Source organism: Aulostomus chinensis, chromosome 22 (genome assembly GCF_037954235.1).
Source record: "Aulostomus chinensis isolate RoL2024-O1b breed Wild chromosome 22, RoL_Achi_v1.0, whole genome shotgun sequence".
NCBI lineage: Eukaryota > Metazoa > Chordata > Actinopteri > Syngnathiformes > Aulostomidae > Aulostomus > Aulostomus chinensis.
In genome coordinates, this window is record NC_141341.1 from 19124671 (window position 1) to 19139046 (window position 14376).

Below are 14376 nucleotides of genomic sequence, written 5' to 3' on the forward strand. Positions count from 1 at the left end.
TGGACACCATTCTGAAGAGGTACTGTCAGATGATGTCATCATGATGTCATTAGGGTGAGCTCATCACACTGCCTTATGACAGACCACCAGTATTATAAACTGGATTGATGTTGTGCCAAGCATTGCGGCTTGGTTGCATTCTGGGAAATGTAGGATGCAGAGAGCACTTTTGGAGCTTCACCCTAACTCAGTACCTCTGCTTGAGCAGCCTTGAAACAGCATGTACTATCGTGGTACTCCAGCCTCGCTTGCAGTTGCTATATCCTGACATGACTGGGCCTCTGGGTGGTGTCACCTTCATAATAAAGGTGACACCTCAGGGTCCGTCCTCAGTGACTCCATGCGTTCTGCCTCTTAGTCCAGTTAAAGGGTTCCATGGAATGTTTTCATTATTATTATTATTATTATATTATTATTAATATCAAGAGCAATAGTAGAACCTCATAACATAAGCTAACAGGACCAAGCAGGAACTGTTCTCCTCCTCCAGGCCAGCAAACATTGGGGATGTTGGCACTCACCAGCTGGTTCCCTGCGGAGCGTCCTCACATGGACCTCCAACCACTTGGAGTCTACGTGTTACCTCTGTTTTTGCACATGCTAAGGACTGCAGGGAGGATCGAACCAGTGACATCTGGATTACCAGACAGCCACTCTACCCCTGAGCCATGCTGCCCTACTGTTACTGAACCTCCAATTTAGGGTCGTGATTAACCTGGTCCCCTCTTGATGTCTTTGGACTGTGGGAGGAAACACCAGAGAGAACCCACATAGGAACAGGGAGAACATGGAGACTCCACCCAGACAGACCCAGTGCTCCAGCCAGGACTCCACCTACAACCTTCTTGCCGGGGGGCCACAGTGAGGACCACTGCTCCACCGGGCCGCCTGGCACTTGATGGCAATAATCAATAAAGTTGGCGGGGGGGGGGGGGTTCTGCAAATTAGAGTGTGTCACCAAGGCAACACATTCAGACAAGATAGTTCAAGCTCTCCTGGACCAAGCTTAGAGCCTTGTGTGTGTGTGTGTGTGTGTGTGTGTGTGTGTGTCCATGATCAGCAGGGATAAATAAATGGGTTTCCTGTAATGAGAAGTTGCTGTGATGTGCTAAGTCCCTGTGAATGATCAGAGTCCGAGGGGCTCTGGTTGCCAGGCAGGATGCAGAGGTGTTCACCCAGTCATTGCAACAGGGACGAGAGGTGACTGGCCAAGGGAGGCAACACAGCCATGCAGGTTTATGGCTGGAGTGATGCATAGAGGTGGATATTAATGGCTGTTGAGGATGTGGAGGGTGGAGCCTTCACCTTTAAACCATTTGTCCTCAGGGTCCATTGAGAACTGATTAACTGTCACCTGCCAGCAGCTTCAGGGTTATTAAACTTGTCTGGTATTATCTGATAGACAGAACCGTGTATCAAAGAACACTTACATGCCAGTTGGACTTTGGCCTTACGGCTGACCAGCATGCCATAGCGGTTCTGGGCGGCACAGTCATACTCGCCCACATCAGCATCACTTCCCTCTCGGCGTTTCTGAAAGCTTTGGATGAACAGCGTGCCATTCATCAACACCTGAATCCGCGGGCCGGTGGATAAAGGCACTCCGTTTTTACGCCATGTAACCAGGATGGGTTCCTCGCCATGTACCCGGCAGTCCAGCATGAGTGGGCGATCCCTTACTGCGATCACATCACTGGGCTCCAACAGGAAAGAGAGCTCTGAGGCCAAGCAGCCACCTGGAAGAAGACAGACAGTTCATCAGGGGTGGAGAGGCGGAGTCTTCACTTCTCTACACGCTGAAACCAGACTGATGATGCTTCAAACACAGAGAGCAAATATGAGGGAAGTACAGTGATTCAGTGTGACCTTTCATGGTTAGTTTCCTTGTGCTGTAGAGGAAACACAAAAGAATGTGTGTACTGGGCTAGAAAGGTCCAGCTAACGACTGCCCGGTACGGGTGCTCACTCCAGAGCCTCTTGGAAGGACTTACCTGGAGAGGGAGACCATTTCAGGACTTGTGATTCACGATTCGGAAACTTCTTAAAAAATGAGGTCTCAGCTGATTTACTTAAACATTTTTAAAAGAACTTGAAAATGAGCTGAGGACAGCATCAGGCATGTTGACCCCCCAAGGACATGGACTTGTACAAGAAGCCTGAATTGCGACCAGTTCAGAGAAGGAACCCAAAGAAGCACTGATCCAGGCACTACTGCGCAGTCAGATGTACGTGAGAAAGCAGCCTTGACCTGCTGCAGCGTTTTGTAAAAACGTTCATTCATTCTCTAATGGTCACATGGTTCCAGAGACAACAGCACAGGGGGAGGCTGGGCTGTCTGAAACCGAGGGAACCCAGATTACCTCAAAAACACCGGACACCCAAACCCACCTCATTTTGAGTGATGGTCTATATAGTTTTGTTGCATTTAGGGCTTCGCCTGCAGATGAGCCACAATAGAGGCTGAATGCCAGCGAGTCATCCAGCCAGAGAGGGCAACAACAATACACAACACTGGCAAGGGTCAAGTTAGGAGTCGCAGCCGCCTATTGTGACAATAGTGTTGTGACTATATGCTTATTTGCACCCAACCCCCAGTAACCTCTGTAAAACTCCCATCAGCCACCCTGCACCCAAGGGCACCATCTGCCCCTTCTTATGCATCCCCTCCACCCTCCCACCTCCTCCAGCCTTTCAGATCTATCTCTGAGGTGACTTTCCCATGCCACCAGATCTCACCAGCTCGCCCTGTGCCTTCTCCTCGCTGACCTCGCTGACACTCCCAGCCTCACCATTTTAAGGCGTTAATGCCGTAATATGCAAAGAGCCATTGCCTCTGTCTCCTTCTCATGGAGAACAATTGGAGTCTGCACTTGAACCTGCACAATGGCTGATCAACGTCAGTGTCACCAGCGGGTCCTGCTCACATGCACCGTCAGACCTCAGACAGCAGCTTGCAGCTGAACTTGACGCTGAACAAAGATCGCTCAGATGTGTGTGTATACACACACAGACACACACACACACATATATGTGTATATATATATATATATATATATATGTGTGTGTGTGTGTGTGTGTGTGTGTATACTCATACACACACACACACACATATTTGGTGTTGCTTGATGGATTTGAGGGTGTATAACATCTTGTCTGAGTGTAACCCAACAGCCAGGGACCACTCTACCTGCCGGCCTGACTCGGTGAGCCACATCACCAAACCACACCTGTCCCCTATGATAAGAGACCCATCCAACAGAGAGGACCTTCGCTCTGCGGGTCAGCTGTGCCTGAACTGATAGCACCCTGACCCCCACCCCACTCAAGGCCCCCCATCCCTCACAGTTCTTAATGAAATTCAGGGCTGCCGAGGGGTGACATGCATTGGTGGCTATGGTTGTGGAACACATGGTGCTCCAACCTGCGAGTTGTGCGTCTGATGCAGCGAGAGCAAGTGCTAGTGATGGTGATGATAAACTGATGTGGACGAGAACAGATGCTTGATAGAACATGTGTACTGGGGTGAGACAGATGGACATGCACAAGGGTTTCCCGGTTCTAAAGAGAACCTGCTTGTAGAAATATGATCTACCAGATATACGAAAACTCACAGTACCAGAGTAAACATACATAACATGAACAGAAAAAGTAGTAGCATGAAAGAACTTGAAGACTGTTGAAGTTCCATAAAGTTTTACTAAAATGTTGGCTTTGTGTTTCTTTGAACTACAACTAAGGAATATTGATAATAATCAATCAAATAATGTTACATATGTTACTAGTTAGAGCAAACCTGGAACTAAGGTGTGTACATTTACTGTTAACGTTAATATGTGCTTAAGTTTGTAGGGACTAAGAAGGTGAATGTTGGGCAGAGGACGGATAAACAATCACCTTATGCCTTGTTTTCATCTACATTTACATTTACTTCTCAAATATCTCATCAAATCTTGTCTAACATATTTATACTTTCAAAAAATATTTGTTCCAAAAGCTGTAGGAAAACTTCATGTGTTAAAGGACTTCTTTGCAACTGTTGTTATCTGCAACTGTTGTTATCTATATCATAGATTTGCACCCTAAAAGGAACTAGAATAGAAGAGAATAGAGCAAACTTTATTGATCCCAGAGAGAGTATTTAACCCAGCGACTGTGGTGGCCAGAGTAACTCGGCGTGATGTGCGTAAAGTTACGTGGAGTGAGTGTGATATATTGCCTAAATAGTTTAGGTGACTGCTAATGCGTCAGGCTAGCATCAAACTGCCAGCGAGCAGAGACGCTAGATGCTCACGACTGGTTCCGAAGGTCCGCACGTAAGTATCAGTCAGTCAGTCAGCATGGAGACTTGCGCCTGCTCATGCTGACAACGACATAGGCAGAGAGCCTGGGGTGATGTGGGACCGGAGGGATGCTGGAGAGGTTTGGATGCCAGCAGCTCCAAGATTGCAAGGCCCCATGAGCTGAGCCTGCGTGGAGCCTGATTAAGTGCATTAGGGTTTTCCAATATAGGGAGCGCACTATAATGAGATTTTTGAAAGGAGGGGGTTGTCCAGCAACTCCCACACTAGCACCCTGCGCCTGTAACCCCGACCCCCTCAGGGGTCATGAGAGAGTCAGAAGGGAGGAGGATGGATGTGTAGGGGGGGGGGCAGAGGGACCCCCAAGCCCGCCGCTGCTATTGTTTAGCAGACTGCTGCCCCTGAACTTCACAGATTTGTCCACCCCCAATAAAAAGGAGGCGGGAGACAGAAGGAGGTGCTGGGACAAATCCCTCCACCCTCTCAACAATGGCTGCTGGGCCAAGATATCTGTGTTTGACCGGCAGCAGAACGGGTAGAGAGGGATCATGGGAAGTATGATCAGGTGGAGTGTGACAGGTGGAATGTGACAGGTGGAGTGAGATCAAGTGGAGTGAGATCAGGTGGAGTTGCACTGATGGTAAATGACTCTCTGAGAAGTGACCATGAACCGGGTTCCTGAGTCTGAGTGCCAGCACCCACTTTAGGTTTCATTTTCCAGATGAGTTTTCCTTCCCGGCCCTGACGTGATGCTGGGCCTTATTTTCTCTTCGGCCTCTTGGGAACTTTGACATAATTGGCAACGTTTGACTGGCACTGGGAACTTTTAGACCACACTCACACACTCAGGTGTTTAGGGTCAGTGTGGGATCCATTTTGGTCATTTTACTGCAGTTTCTCCATTTTTCAACCCCTGGATCAAGTGCTCTCCTTAGCGTGAGGGGTTTCGGGGCCCCGGTGCCGGCTACATCTGCATTTGGGGGTTGATTTCTAATTCTACAATTGTACAGTTTCATTTGGCAGATGCTTTTGTCCAAAGCGACATACAACATAAGCAAGAATTTAGACTGGAGGGGAAACCTGAGTAACCAGGTCAGTGTAAGTTTGAAGGCCAGTTCAATTATAGCAGGGACCCCGCAGCCATGGATCAAAAAGTAATAATCTCTGATTTGGTGTTGAGGAGGCTTCTCTGTTGGTTGGGATCATAAAGATGTCAGAGGTGACATCAGCAAGCTGAGGCTGATGAACCCCTGATCTACCAGGTCTACTTTAGTTTTGAGAAGTCTGTGTCTGCATACAGCAGATATATAATCAATGATGTATTCATAGGTAGAAGCAGTTTTTGGGCTCTATCAAAAACAAAACAAAGTCAAAGTATACTTGTTTTTTACTTGTACTTGTACCCAATCTTGTAGGTTCGTATAGTTGCCTCCATGAAAATGAAGCTCACAAAGGACAAAAGAAAATATATGATGTCATTGTTGTACGACCATGTATGACACAATCAGCATTTTCGTCCTTACAATGACGCTCAAATGAAATCTTAAAAATTGCCTGTAAAATGTGTACAAGTTGGGTAGCCCAGTGGAGCAGTGGTCCTCAGTGTGGCCCCCCAGCAAGAAGGTTGTGGGTGGAGCCCCGGCTGGAGTACAGGATCTTTCTGTGTGAGTCTCCATGTTCTCCCTGTTCCTGCTGGGTTCTCTCTGGTACTCCAGCTTCCTCCACAGTCCAAAGACATCAAGAGGGGACCAGGTTAATCCAGACTCTAAATTGACCGTAGGCGATTGGGATGGTTGGATGAATGGATGTGTACAAGTCGGCTTGGGGTAAAGCAGTACATCAAATTCACTTGTAGTATAATTCACAGTGTAGTTTAAGCTCAGAATAAAATTTAGGATGTAAAATACCTTTTCTATAAAAGTTTGCTTAAAGAACACAAAACTAAAACACATACTTCCAATTTAGTCCCACATATCGAAATGGTACAGTTACTGATACTAGTATACTTTTTACTTCATGTATACATTGGAGACATAATCGAAGTGTACATTAGTACTGTGAGGTTCCCCCAGGATATGCAAATATTTGCCAGTGGAAGTGTGCTTGTGTGTGTTTGAGTGTGTGTGTGTGTGCATGCATCTGTGTATGTGTGCATCTGTGTATGTGTGCATCTGTGTATGTGCGCATCTGTGTGCGTGTGTGTTTGAGTGTGTGTGCGTGTGTGTTTGAGTGTGTGTGTGCGTGTGTTTGTGTGTGTGTGCGCATCTGTGTGTGTGTTTGAGTGTGTGTACGCACGCGCCTGCGGGGGTTTGGGGCAGCTGTGGGGGGGATTACCCTCCACCCTCATCTGTTTAATAAGGTCTCTATCTGAGGCACTCTTATGGAGATGAGGGTGTGAGGGTCAGGTCACTGACGACTGAGGATGTGGGCGCAGCCTATTGTGTCCATTGTGACCCTCTCCACATATTGCATCGCTGACCAGGACGACCAAGAGCCCCACCCCCTCCTGCAAGGGTCAGAGGTCACTGACTTGAACCTGCCACGGCGGTCTGAGCTACAGACACCGTCTGTGCAGCCCCCACCCCTTTAAAATGTCTCCTCTGCTTAATTTAGGAGGGCTGGCCGTTGTGCCGTGGAACCAAGATGATTATAAATGCTTTTTGTGGGGTAAAAACAACCAAAAGAAGAGTTGGGTCAACACACACATAAATTGCTAGAATAAAAAGTTTTTAGTTTTAGTGAAAGTTTTCTGTCACTTGAGGAATAAATGTAGATGAATGATTGATGTGGACCGGGCATGGAGACGAAGTCCCTGGCTGCCGCTGAGCCCCACTGACAGCGAGGATGTGTGACTCGTTACCATCTACACACAGTTGGACAGTTTTCTGGAACTTGGCACATGAAGACTATTACAGTTGCTCTGTGTGTATGTGTGTCCTTGTTTGTGGGATCAGTGGATCACACACTGACCAAAGCCTCCAGTCACTGATGCTGATTAAAAGTGATCTTTTAAATCTGTTGGTAAAACCAAGATTAGCAAATAAGCAGAACCCTGTTCCTTCAGTTCACACTCAAAGGCATTTGGGCTCCTCAGTATACAACAATGCTGGTGGAACATCATCTTTATCAACTTCAAGGTTCTACAGGTAACCACTAAGGCATTTTAGTTGAGGGCTTGAGCTCCAGCCCACTACAAATAAAAGGATCTTCTGCTTTCTGGACTAGTCAAAGTTCCCCCAGCTCTCCACCGGACGGCCAACCACACACCATGCAAACATCAACTGTACTTACTCAAAGAGAACAAAGCTGCTAGGCAGGTGAATACAATTCTCAGCTCCATTTTGGTTTTCTTCTCTCCAACTGCTGTCACGTCAAAGCTTCCCAACAACAGCAGCAAATGGATGAAAAAGTAATCCCAACAGCAAACTTGCTCCCTCCTCCGTCCACAAGTCCTCTTTGGTTGATCAGGCTAAATCTGTGTTGTATTGCTAAAGCATTGCTCGTCTTCCTGGTCCTGGTGCGGCGTTTGGCCCCCTGAAGAGCTGCTGGTCAGGTTCAAAGCCACTCTGAGAATAGTGAGAGGACGCCACCTCAGCCTGGACACAGCTCATTAGTAATTCCACTTCATTGTTGTCAGAATGGACACTGATGCAGAGGCAGGTTGGTCAAATTCCAGCCAATCACAGCCCAGGGCTGACAGAGGGGTGGCGGCCAGGCCGGGTGGAAGCATGATTGATATTCATTTAAAGTGAGGGCTGCTGGTCAGTGCCTCCACCCCGCCCGCCAGCTGATGGGCCAGCTGTGACCTGAGGTGGACTCAGCCAGCAGCTTTGGTTTCAATACATATAATTACATATTAAAGTCATTTTCACGTTTTTAGTCTCAGAATTTAGGTTCAGCGCTTCTCTGTCAGTTGGTTTGTGGACTCCCAGGGTGACAGTATTTACAGGTGTATGAGGGAGGTTGATAAAATCTTGGGTGAGTAGTTTCCTCCTTTTTGACGTTTGAGGCTTATTCTTGTTTCTGTGTTCTGTTCATCAGAGATTGGGCCAGAACTGAAGCCAGAACCAGAACCACCATGGTGGTTCCTCTCCAGCAGCTCCATGTGGAGCAGAGTTTCCTCTGGAGAGTTGACAACTACAGTTTAGTTCTGCTGCTGGTGTCCAACATCTGCTGCTGCTCGCATGGACGCATGTAGAAGGACTTCAGCAGCCTCTGTGGTCCTGACATCATCACATCAACAGCAACCAGGAACCAATCGGCTGTGAAGAGGACGGCTGCGTGTCAGAGGTGTCAATCATCATGAATGTTTACCACATCCATGAAGATTAGAGATGTTTTGATCTCTGATCACCTGCTAACACGCTGCTATGCCTCAACCCTCAGCTCTGCTGGCAACATAGAGGCATTACCATAGCAACCAGAGGATGCTGACACTAATAATGACATGATGTCACAGTAGATTTGTAGACTAACACACCTGTCAGTCCTTCATGTGCCAATCGTTTCCTGCAGTTATAACCTTGATGAACGGGTAGATGATGGACTGATGGCTTTACTTCAAGTTCAACCTTGAAAATTATTTTACTGCAAACGAGGTGAAGAATCTAAGATGACTGTTCTGTAGTCCATCTACAGAAAATTGTAGTTCCCTGAGACAGACACACCCAGTGACATGATGAAATTGCTCATTGAAAGTGTAGTCAGATTCTCCTTTTTGAATTCTCCAATCCATCTTTCCTTGACCCAGGACGAGTGGATAAGAAGAGAGAGGAGCAACTATTCAAAGACATTCAGGGGCTTCTTCTCATTCCCCTAAGTTCAGCTCCTCATCTCATCTGCTAGTCTCCTCGGTCCTCCTACTTGTGACCCCAGAATGGATCGAAGCGCACTCACCATCGAAGGACGTCAATACCTGACAGCATCTGGAGATGGGGGTGCACAAGCTCGGACTCACGGGTGTCTCTTAGGCATCTTTCTGCACCCCTGACCAAACGAGAGACACGTCGCTGGAATATTGCAAAAATTTGCACTGAGTACTGTGTTTTACTCTCCAGACACAAGTGGTACTTGATGAAAGAGCAGGTGGTGCTGAGCCAGGGGCACAGAGGTTAAAAATCAGGACACAGCTCAAATCACACAAATGACCACTAATCAATGGAAAGAAAACTTGAGCCCAGAGGCATTCGTCAAAAAACACCACCATGTCATCGTCACTTCACTGAAGCAATAAATACTAGAGGTCGAGCGATATGGGTTTTTCTAAAGCCGATGCCGATATTTTATAAGTCAGAGTCAGCCGATGGCCGATATGAGCTGCCGATTTTTTTGGGCCGATTTGCTATCCTATTGTCCTTAATTGGCATGCTAAAATATCACACTAATAAGAGGACGCACAACACTTATAAACTTAACACGATTTATTGAAAATTGAACATTAAAATAAAAATATGAAATACCGGTAAATATAAAATAAATAAATACAAAATATAATATAAACTTAACACGATTTATTGAAAATTGAAAATCAAAAAAATAAACATATGAAATACCGGTAAATATAAAATAAATAAATCCCAAATAAATAAATACCAACTCTCCTAAATATTCAGTATATAACCAACATAGGAATAAATATGAATTAAAAAAAATATATTAGTGCTGCAAACACACTTGTAACAAAGGAACATGACAAAAGCAGTTAAACTTAAAACTTGTTTACATTATTTCACAGTCACAGTTTGACATGTTTTATGCTTCTCAATACTTCCAGTTTAAGAAACGCAGGTTGTCATGCAGGACACACAACTGTTCAGCATGCTCGCCCTTAAGGCGGCTCCTTTTTTCGTCATAAATGTTACGGTAGTTTCCCAGCCAAAACGGGAGACTTGACAGCTATGAGCTAGCAACGTTTCATTTGAGCAGAAAATGCTATTTGTTTTTACTTTCGCTAAATGAAGCAACAGATTACAACTTATAATGAGAGCAAATATATGACTTTAGGACATTGGAATATAAGAATTGAAGCCTTACCTGTTGGCCCTCTGGTTCTGAATGAACAGTGCTGCGCCGGGTCGTAAATAGCTGCCCGCAGATGTGCCTGACTGAAAATCGGCGCGACCAAATTAAATAATCGGCCGATGCAGATTTACTAAAAAAATAGCAAAAATCGGCCGATTTTATCGGCCGGCCGATCGATCGGTCGACCATGAATAAATACTCACTAATAATGTGAAAACACACACACACACACACACACACACACTGCCAACACAGACAACAACATGAACCCAAAAGTTGCGAACTTGAGTGATTTCTATTTTTAGTTAGCAACCGTTAGCTTAGCTGTGCATCAGCAAGTGGCCCCCTCAGCATGGCTGTTCAGTCCTCCTGGTCCTCCAGACCAGCGCAGAGCTGCTGAACCAGTACTGACCCTCGTCTTGCTGCTTTATCGGTCCGACAGTATGTGAGACGCTAACGGAACTAAGCCCCATGTTTCTCAGATATTTCTCTGGTTAATCAGCAACTGAAGCTCCTGAGGTCCTGGTCAAAGCCACGCCTGGTACACCTGACACCAGTCTGCTCACGCTGCCTCAGAGACGCTCAACCGCTCAGTGTCAGGATATTAGCAACATTTTAGAGCCGATAATTTTTTAAAAAGTCATTTCACCACAGTAATATGTATTTTAAGTAGCTTTAGACTTTAATTCTGGATCTTCCTAAAAGTTCTGCAGATTAATTGTTTTTGAGAATTATTTGTTTGCTTCTCTACTGTTCTCGTTTTTGTGCAACGATTCCAGCTGGGTTTGATTGGAGTTAACATCAGCTGACCACACAAGCTACTGCTGTGTAGGCTGATGTTGGCTCTGCCGACCGATTTGGTTATTGAATCTAACTTGTTGATAACTTCAACAAGTCAAATTTACCAGTGGAGGATGCTGTTGATGAGCTCATATTAAGGTTCTCTCGACCTGATAGTTGGAGCCGACCCACAATGTTATGCTCACATAACTTCTCACGCAGTTCATGCACTATAGGAGGAGGTTTCTTGGAAGCAAGAGATTGTGGGACGAGCTCAGTGTCACAATCATCCTCTAATGAAGGTAAAGAAGGAAGAGAAATAGATGCACCACTACATGACTGGGCATCCAGTCTGTCTCCCAAGGCCGCCACACTCTTCCCCAGCTGCAGAATGAGACCTTTAAGCTGGTCCCTTTCTTTCTTCATAACCTGCATGTCCATACTAACAGATTCCTCTCCTGCAGGGTTAGGGGGCTCAGAAGGAAGGAGAAGTGATCCATTGGCAACTGATCTTTCTGCTGGAGCTACACATGGATATCTAGCTTGTTCTGGAGGCTTTGAAGGCTGAGGGATAGGGTAAGACTTAAAGGGCTGAGAATTGACAAGAGGTGGGCCTGAGAATCGTGTGTGATAATCCTTCAGATATGCAGGTTGTCTACGGGAACGTGCTGGCCTATTTGTTTGTGCTTCATCCATTGAATTGATCTCTGCTCCGGCTCAAAGGACCAAGTGAAATATTGTCTAGTATGGATATGGGTTTGTGGTGAGGAGGTCGACCAACGCAATGGTTTTGCTTTTAGGCAAAGGCACAAACAGCAGGGATCCAGCTAATCTTTGTTTATTGTTAAACTGGTTTCTTTCTGATAAAAAAGGAAAAATACAGATGGTGGGAAAACAAAATTGGTCCACACAACCCCTACATCATTATCAAACAAATGAGACAATCTAGCCAAACATCAACTTGATAAAGGATAGAACCTAAAATATGAATTACTATGTTAACTAGAATATGCAAAGAGTGTGGGACAAAAGGGTTCACTCACATCATGAACGCAGCTCAGCAACAGGGACTGCCAGCTCCTTTGTCCTCAGGCAGGAAAAGAAGACTCACCCAGGTGAGCTAACAGCTTTAATAGATTTCCATGCTCCACCCACCACTCAGGTGAGATGGGAGGAGACAGAGGGGTGTTTGATGGAGGCAGGGATTTTCTACACCTACGACTGTACTACGATACTACTGTAGCCCTACTGCTATACTAGCTCCTATACTACTGTAGTCCAGTCAAGTCAAGTCAATTTTATTTCTATAGCGCCAAATCACAACAAAATTTATCTCATGACTCTTTACAAGTAGAGCAGGTCTTGTACAACACTCCTTCTATGAATTTAGACCCAACAGTTCTCCATGAGCAAGCACATCCTGCAACAGCAGCGACGAAAACCTCCCTTTTAACAGGCAGGAAGGTGGAGCAGATCCAGGATCAGTGGGGATGGAAAGAGAGCAGGAGAGCAGGACAGAGACAAAGACAGAGAATGGAGGAAGACAGAGAGACAGAAGGAAAGAGAGGGACAGAGATAAAGAGAGAGAGAAAGGAGGAGAGACTGATGGACAGACGGGGACGTGAGCAGGTGGAGCTACGGGTGGCAGCTGGAGCCTCTTCAGGTCTGGAGCCTCCTCCAGCAGCACCAGGATCTGGGATGAGGGGAGAAGAAGAGGAGTTAGTAACACGTATGAGGACAGGAGAAGGAGAGAGAAGCCCAGTGCATCATGGGAGATCCCAGCAGTCTGAGCCTGTAGCAGCAGATCTAAGGGCCAGCCTAAGCAGTCCTGACTATAAGCCTGATCAACAAGGTCTTAAGTCTGCTCTTAAACCTAGAGAGGGGGTCTGGGTCCTGGACTGAAACTGGGAGACGGTTCCACAGGAGGGGAGCCTGATAGCTGAAGGCTCTGGCTCCATTCTACTGTTAGAACTCTAGGAACCAGCAGGAACCCTGCATCCTGGGAGTGAAGGGTTCTAGCTGGATCATAGGGGACTAGGAGCTCTGTCAGGGATGAAGGAGCCTGACTGTTGAGGACTTTGATGGTAGAAGAAGAATTTTAAATTCTGTTCTGAATCTGACAGGGAGCCATGCAGAGAAGCAGTCCAGGAGAGACCTGGTCTCTGCTACCAGTTCTAGTCAACACGCGGCAGCAGCGTTCTGGACCAGCTGGAGAGTCTTTAGGTACTTATTAGTCCAGCCTGGGAGGAGGGAGGTGCAGTGATCCAGCCTGGAAGTGACAACAGCAGGGACTAGTTTGTCTGCATCTTCTTGAGCCAGGATGTGTCCGATCTTAGCGATGTTACGTAGATGGAAGAAGGCGTCCTGGAGGTTTGTTGAATGTGGGAGTTAAAGGGTCCTGGTCAAAGAGAACTCCCAGGTTCCTACGGTGGTGCTGGGGGCCAGGGTGGTGCCATCCAGGGTACCTGTCTCATCAGATCAGGTGGTCCTCAGGTGTTTGGGCCCAGCACAAGAACTTCAGTTTATCAGAGTCTAATAAAGGAAATGATGGGTCCTCCATGTTTTCTGTCCTTCAGACAGGCCTCCAGTTTAGTCAGCTGGTTTGTTCCATGTGGATCATTGATGAGTACCGCTGTGTGTCGTCTGCATAGCAGTGAACATTAATGGAGTGTTTGTTGATCATGTGACCTAGAGGAAGCAGGTCAGCAGCCACCTGAGGTTGCTTACCCAGGAGGATCAGAACCGTTGGTATTTCTGTCTCCTAAGCGTACCAATAGCCAGGCAGGAGGTTGCACGCCTCCATGACCAAAGCTGCCACAATTCGTAAAAACACCAAGCCTATTACAGGACACTTTGGCCTCAAGGACGACATACGCAGTCATTGCATGTCCGTTTGATAATCCTAATGTTTGGTCCCACTGGGCCTGGGACGATGCAGTGGGTCACACTGGGAGGCTCTCACACCCTCCAGTCTGCAGCAAAACAAAATGTTGCCAATTTAGAAGCATCCATCCATCCATCCATTCATTGTCTTCCGCTTATTCCTGTTAAGGGTCGCTGGGGGGCTGGAGCCTATCCCAGCAGCTACGGGCGAGAGGTGGGGTTCACCCTGGACAGGTCACCAGTCCATCACAGGGCCAACACACAGAGACGAACAACCATTCACACTCACATTCATACCTACAGTCAATTTAGAGTATCAATCAGCCTAGTCCCCAAATTGATGTCTTTGGACTGTGGGAAGAAGCCGGAGTACTGGAGAGAACCCACGCAGGCA

At 46.7% G+C, this 14376-nt stretch overlaps 1 protein-coding gene across 3 annotated transcripts in view; it reads right to left on the bottom strand.

Moving 5' to 3' along the window:
• The window catches only part of LOC147241062 (immunoglobulin superfamily DCC subclass member 3), a 28681-nt gene extending 16491 nt beyond the window's left edge, over positions 1–12190 (bottom strand). For 2 of the 3 annotated variants that reach the window (XM_086192783.1, XM_086192784.1), the window contains exons 1-2: positions 7590–8214; positions 1431–1736 (exon numbers count right to left, since the gene is read on the bottom strand). In XM_086192783.1, the coding sequence (XP_086048909.1) occupies positions 1431–1736; positions 7590–7638 (355 nt within the window). In that variant the 5' untranslated portion in view covers positions 7639–8214. Of the gene's footprint in view, positions 1–1430; positions 1737–7589; positions 8215–12142 lie in introns of those variants that run through there. The other variant, XM_086192785.1, reaches the window with a different exon arrangement.
• Positions 12191–14376: the final 2186 nt, after the last annotated feature.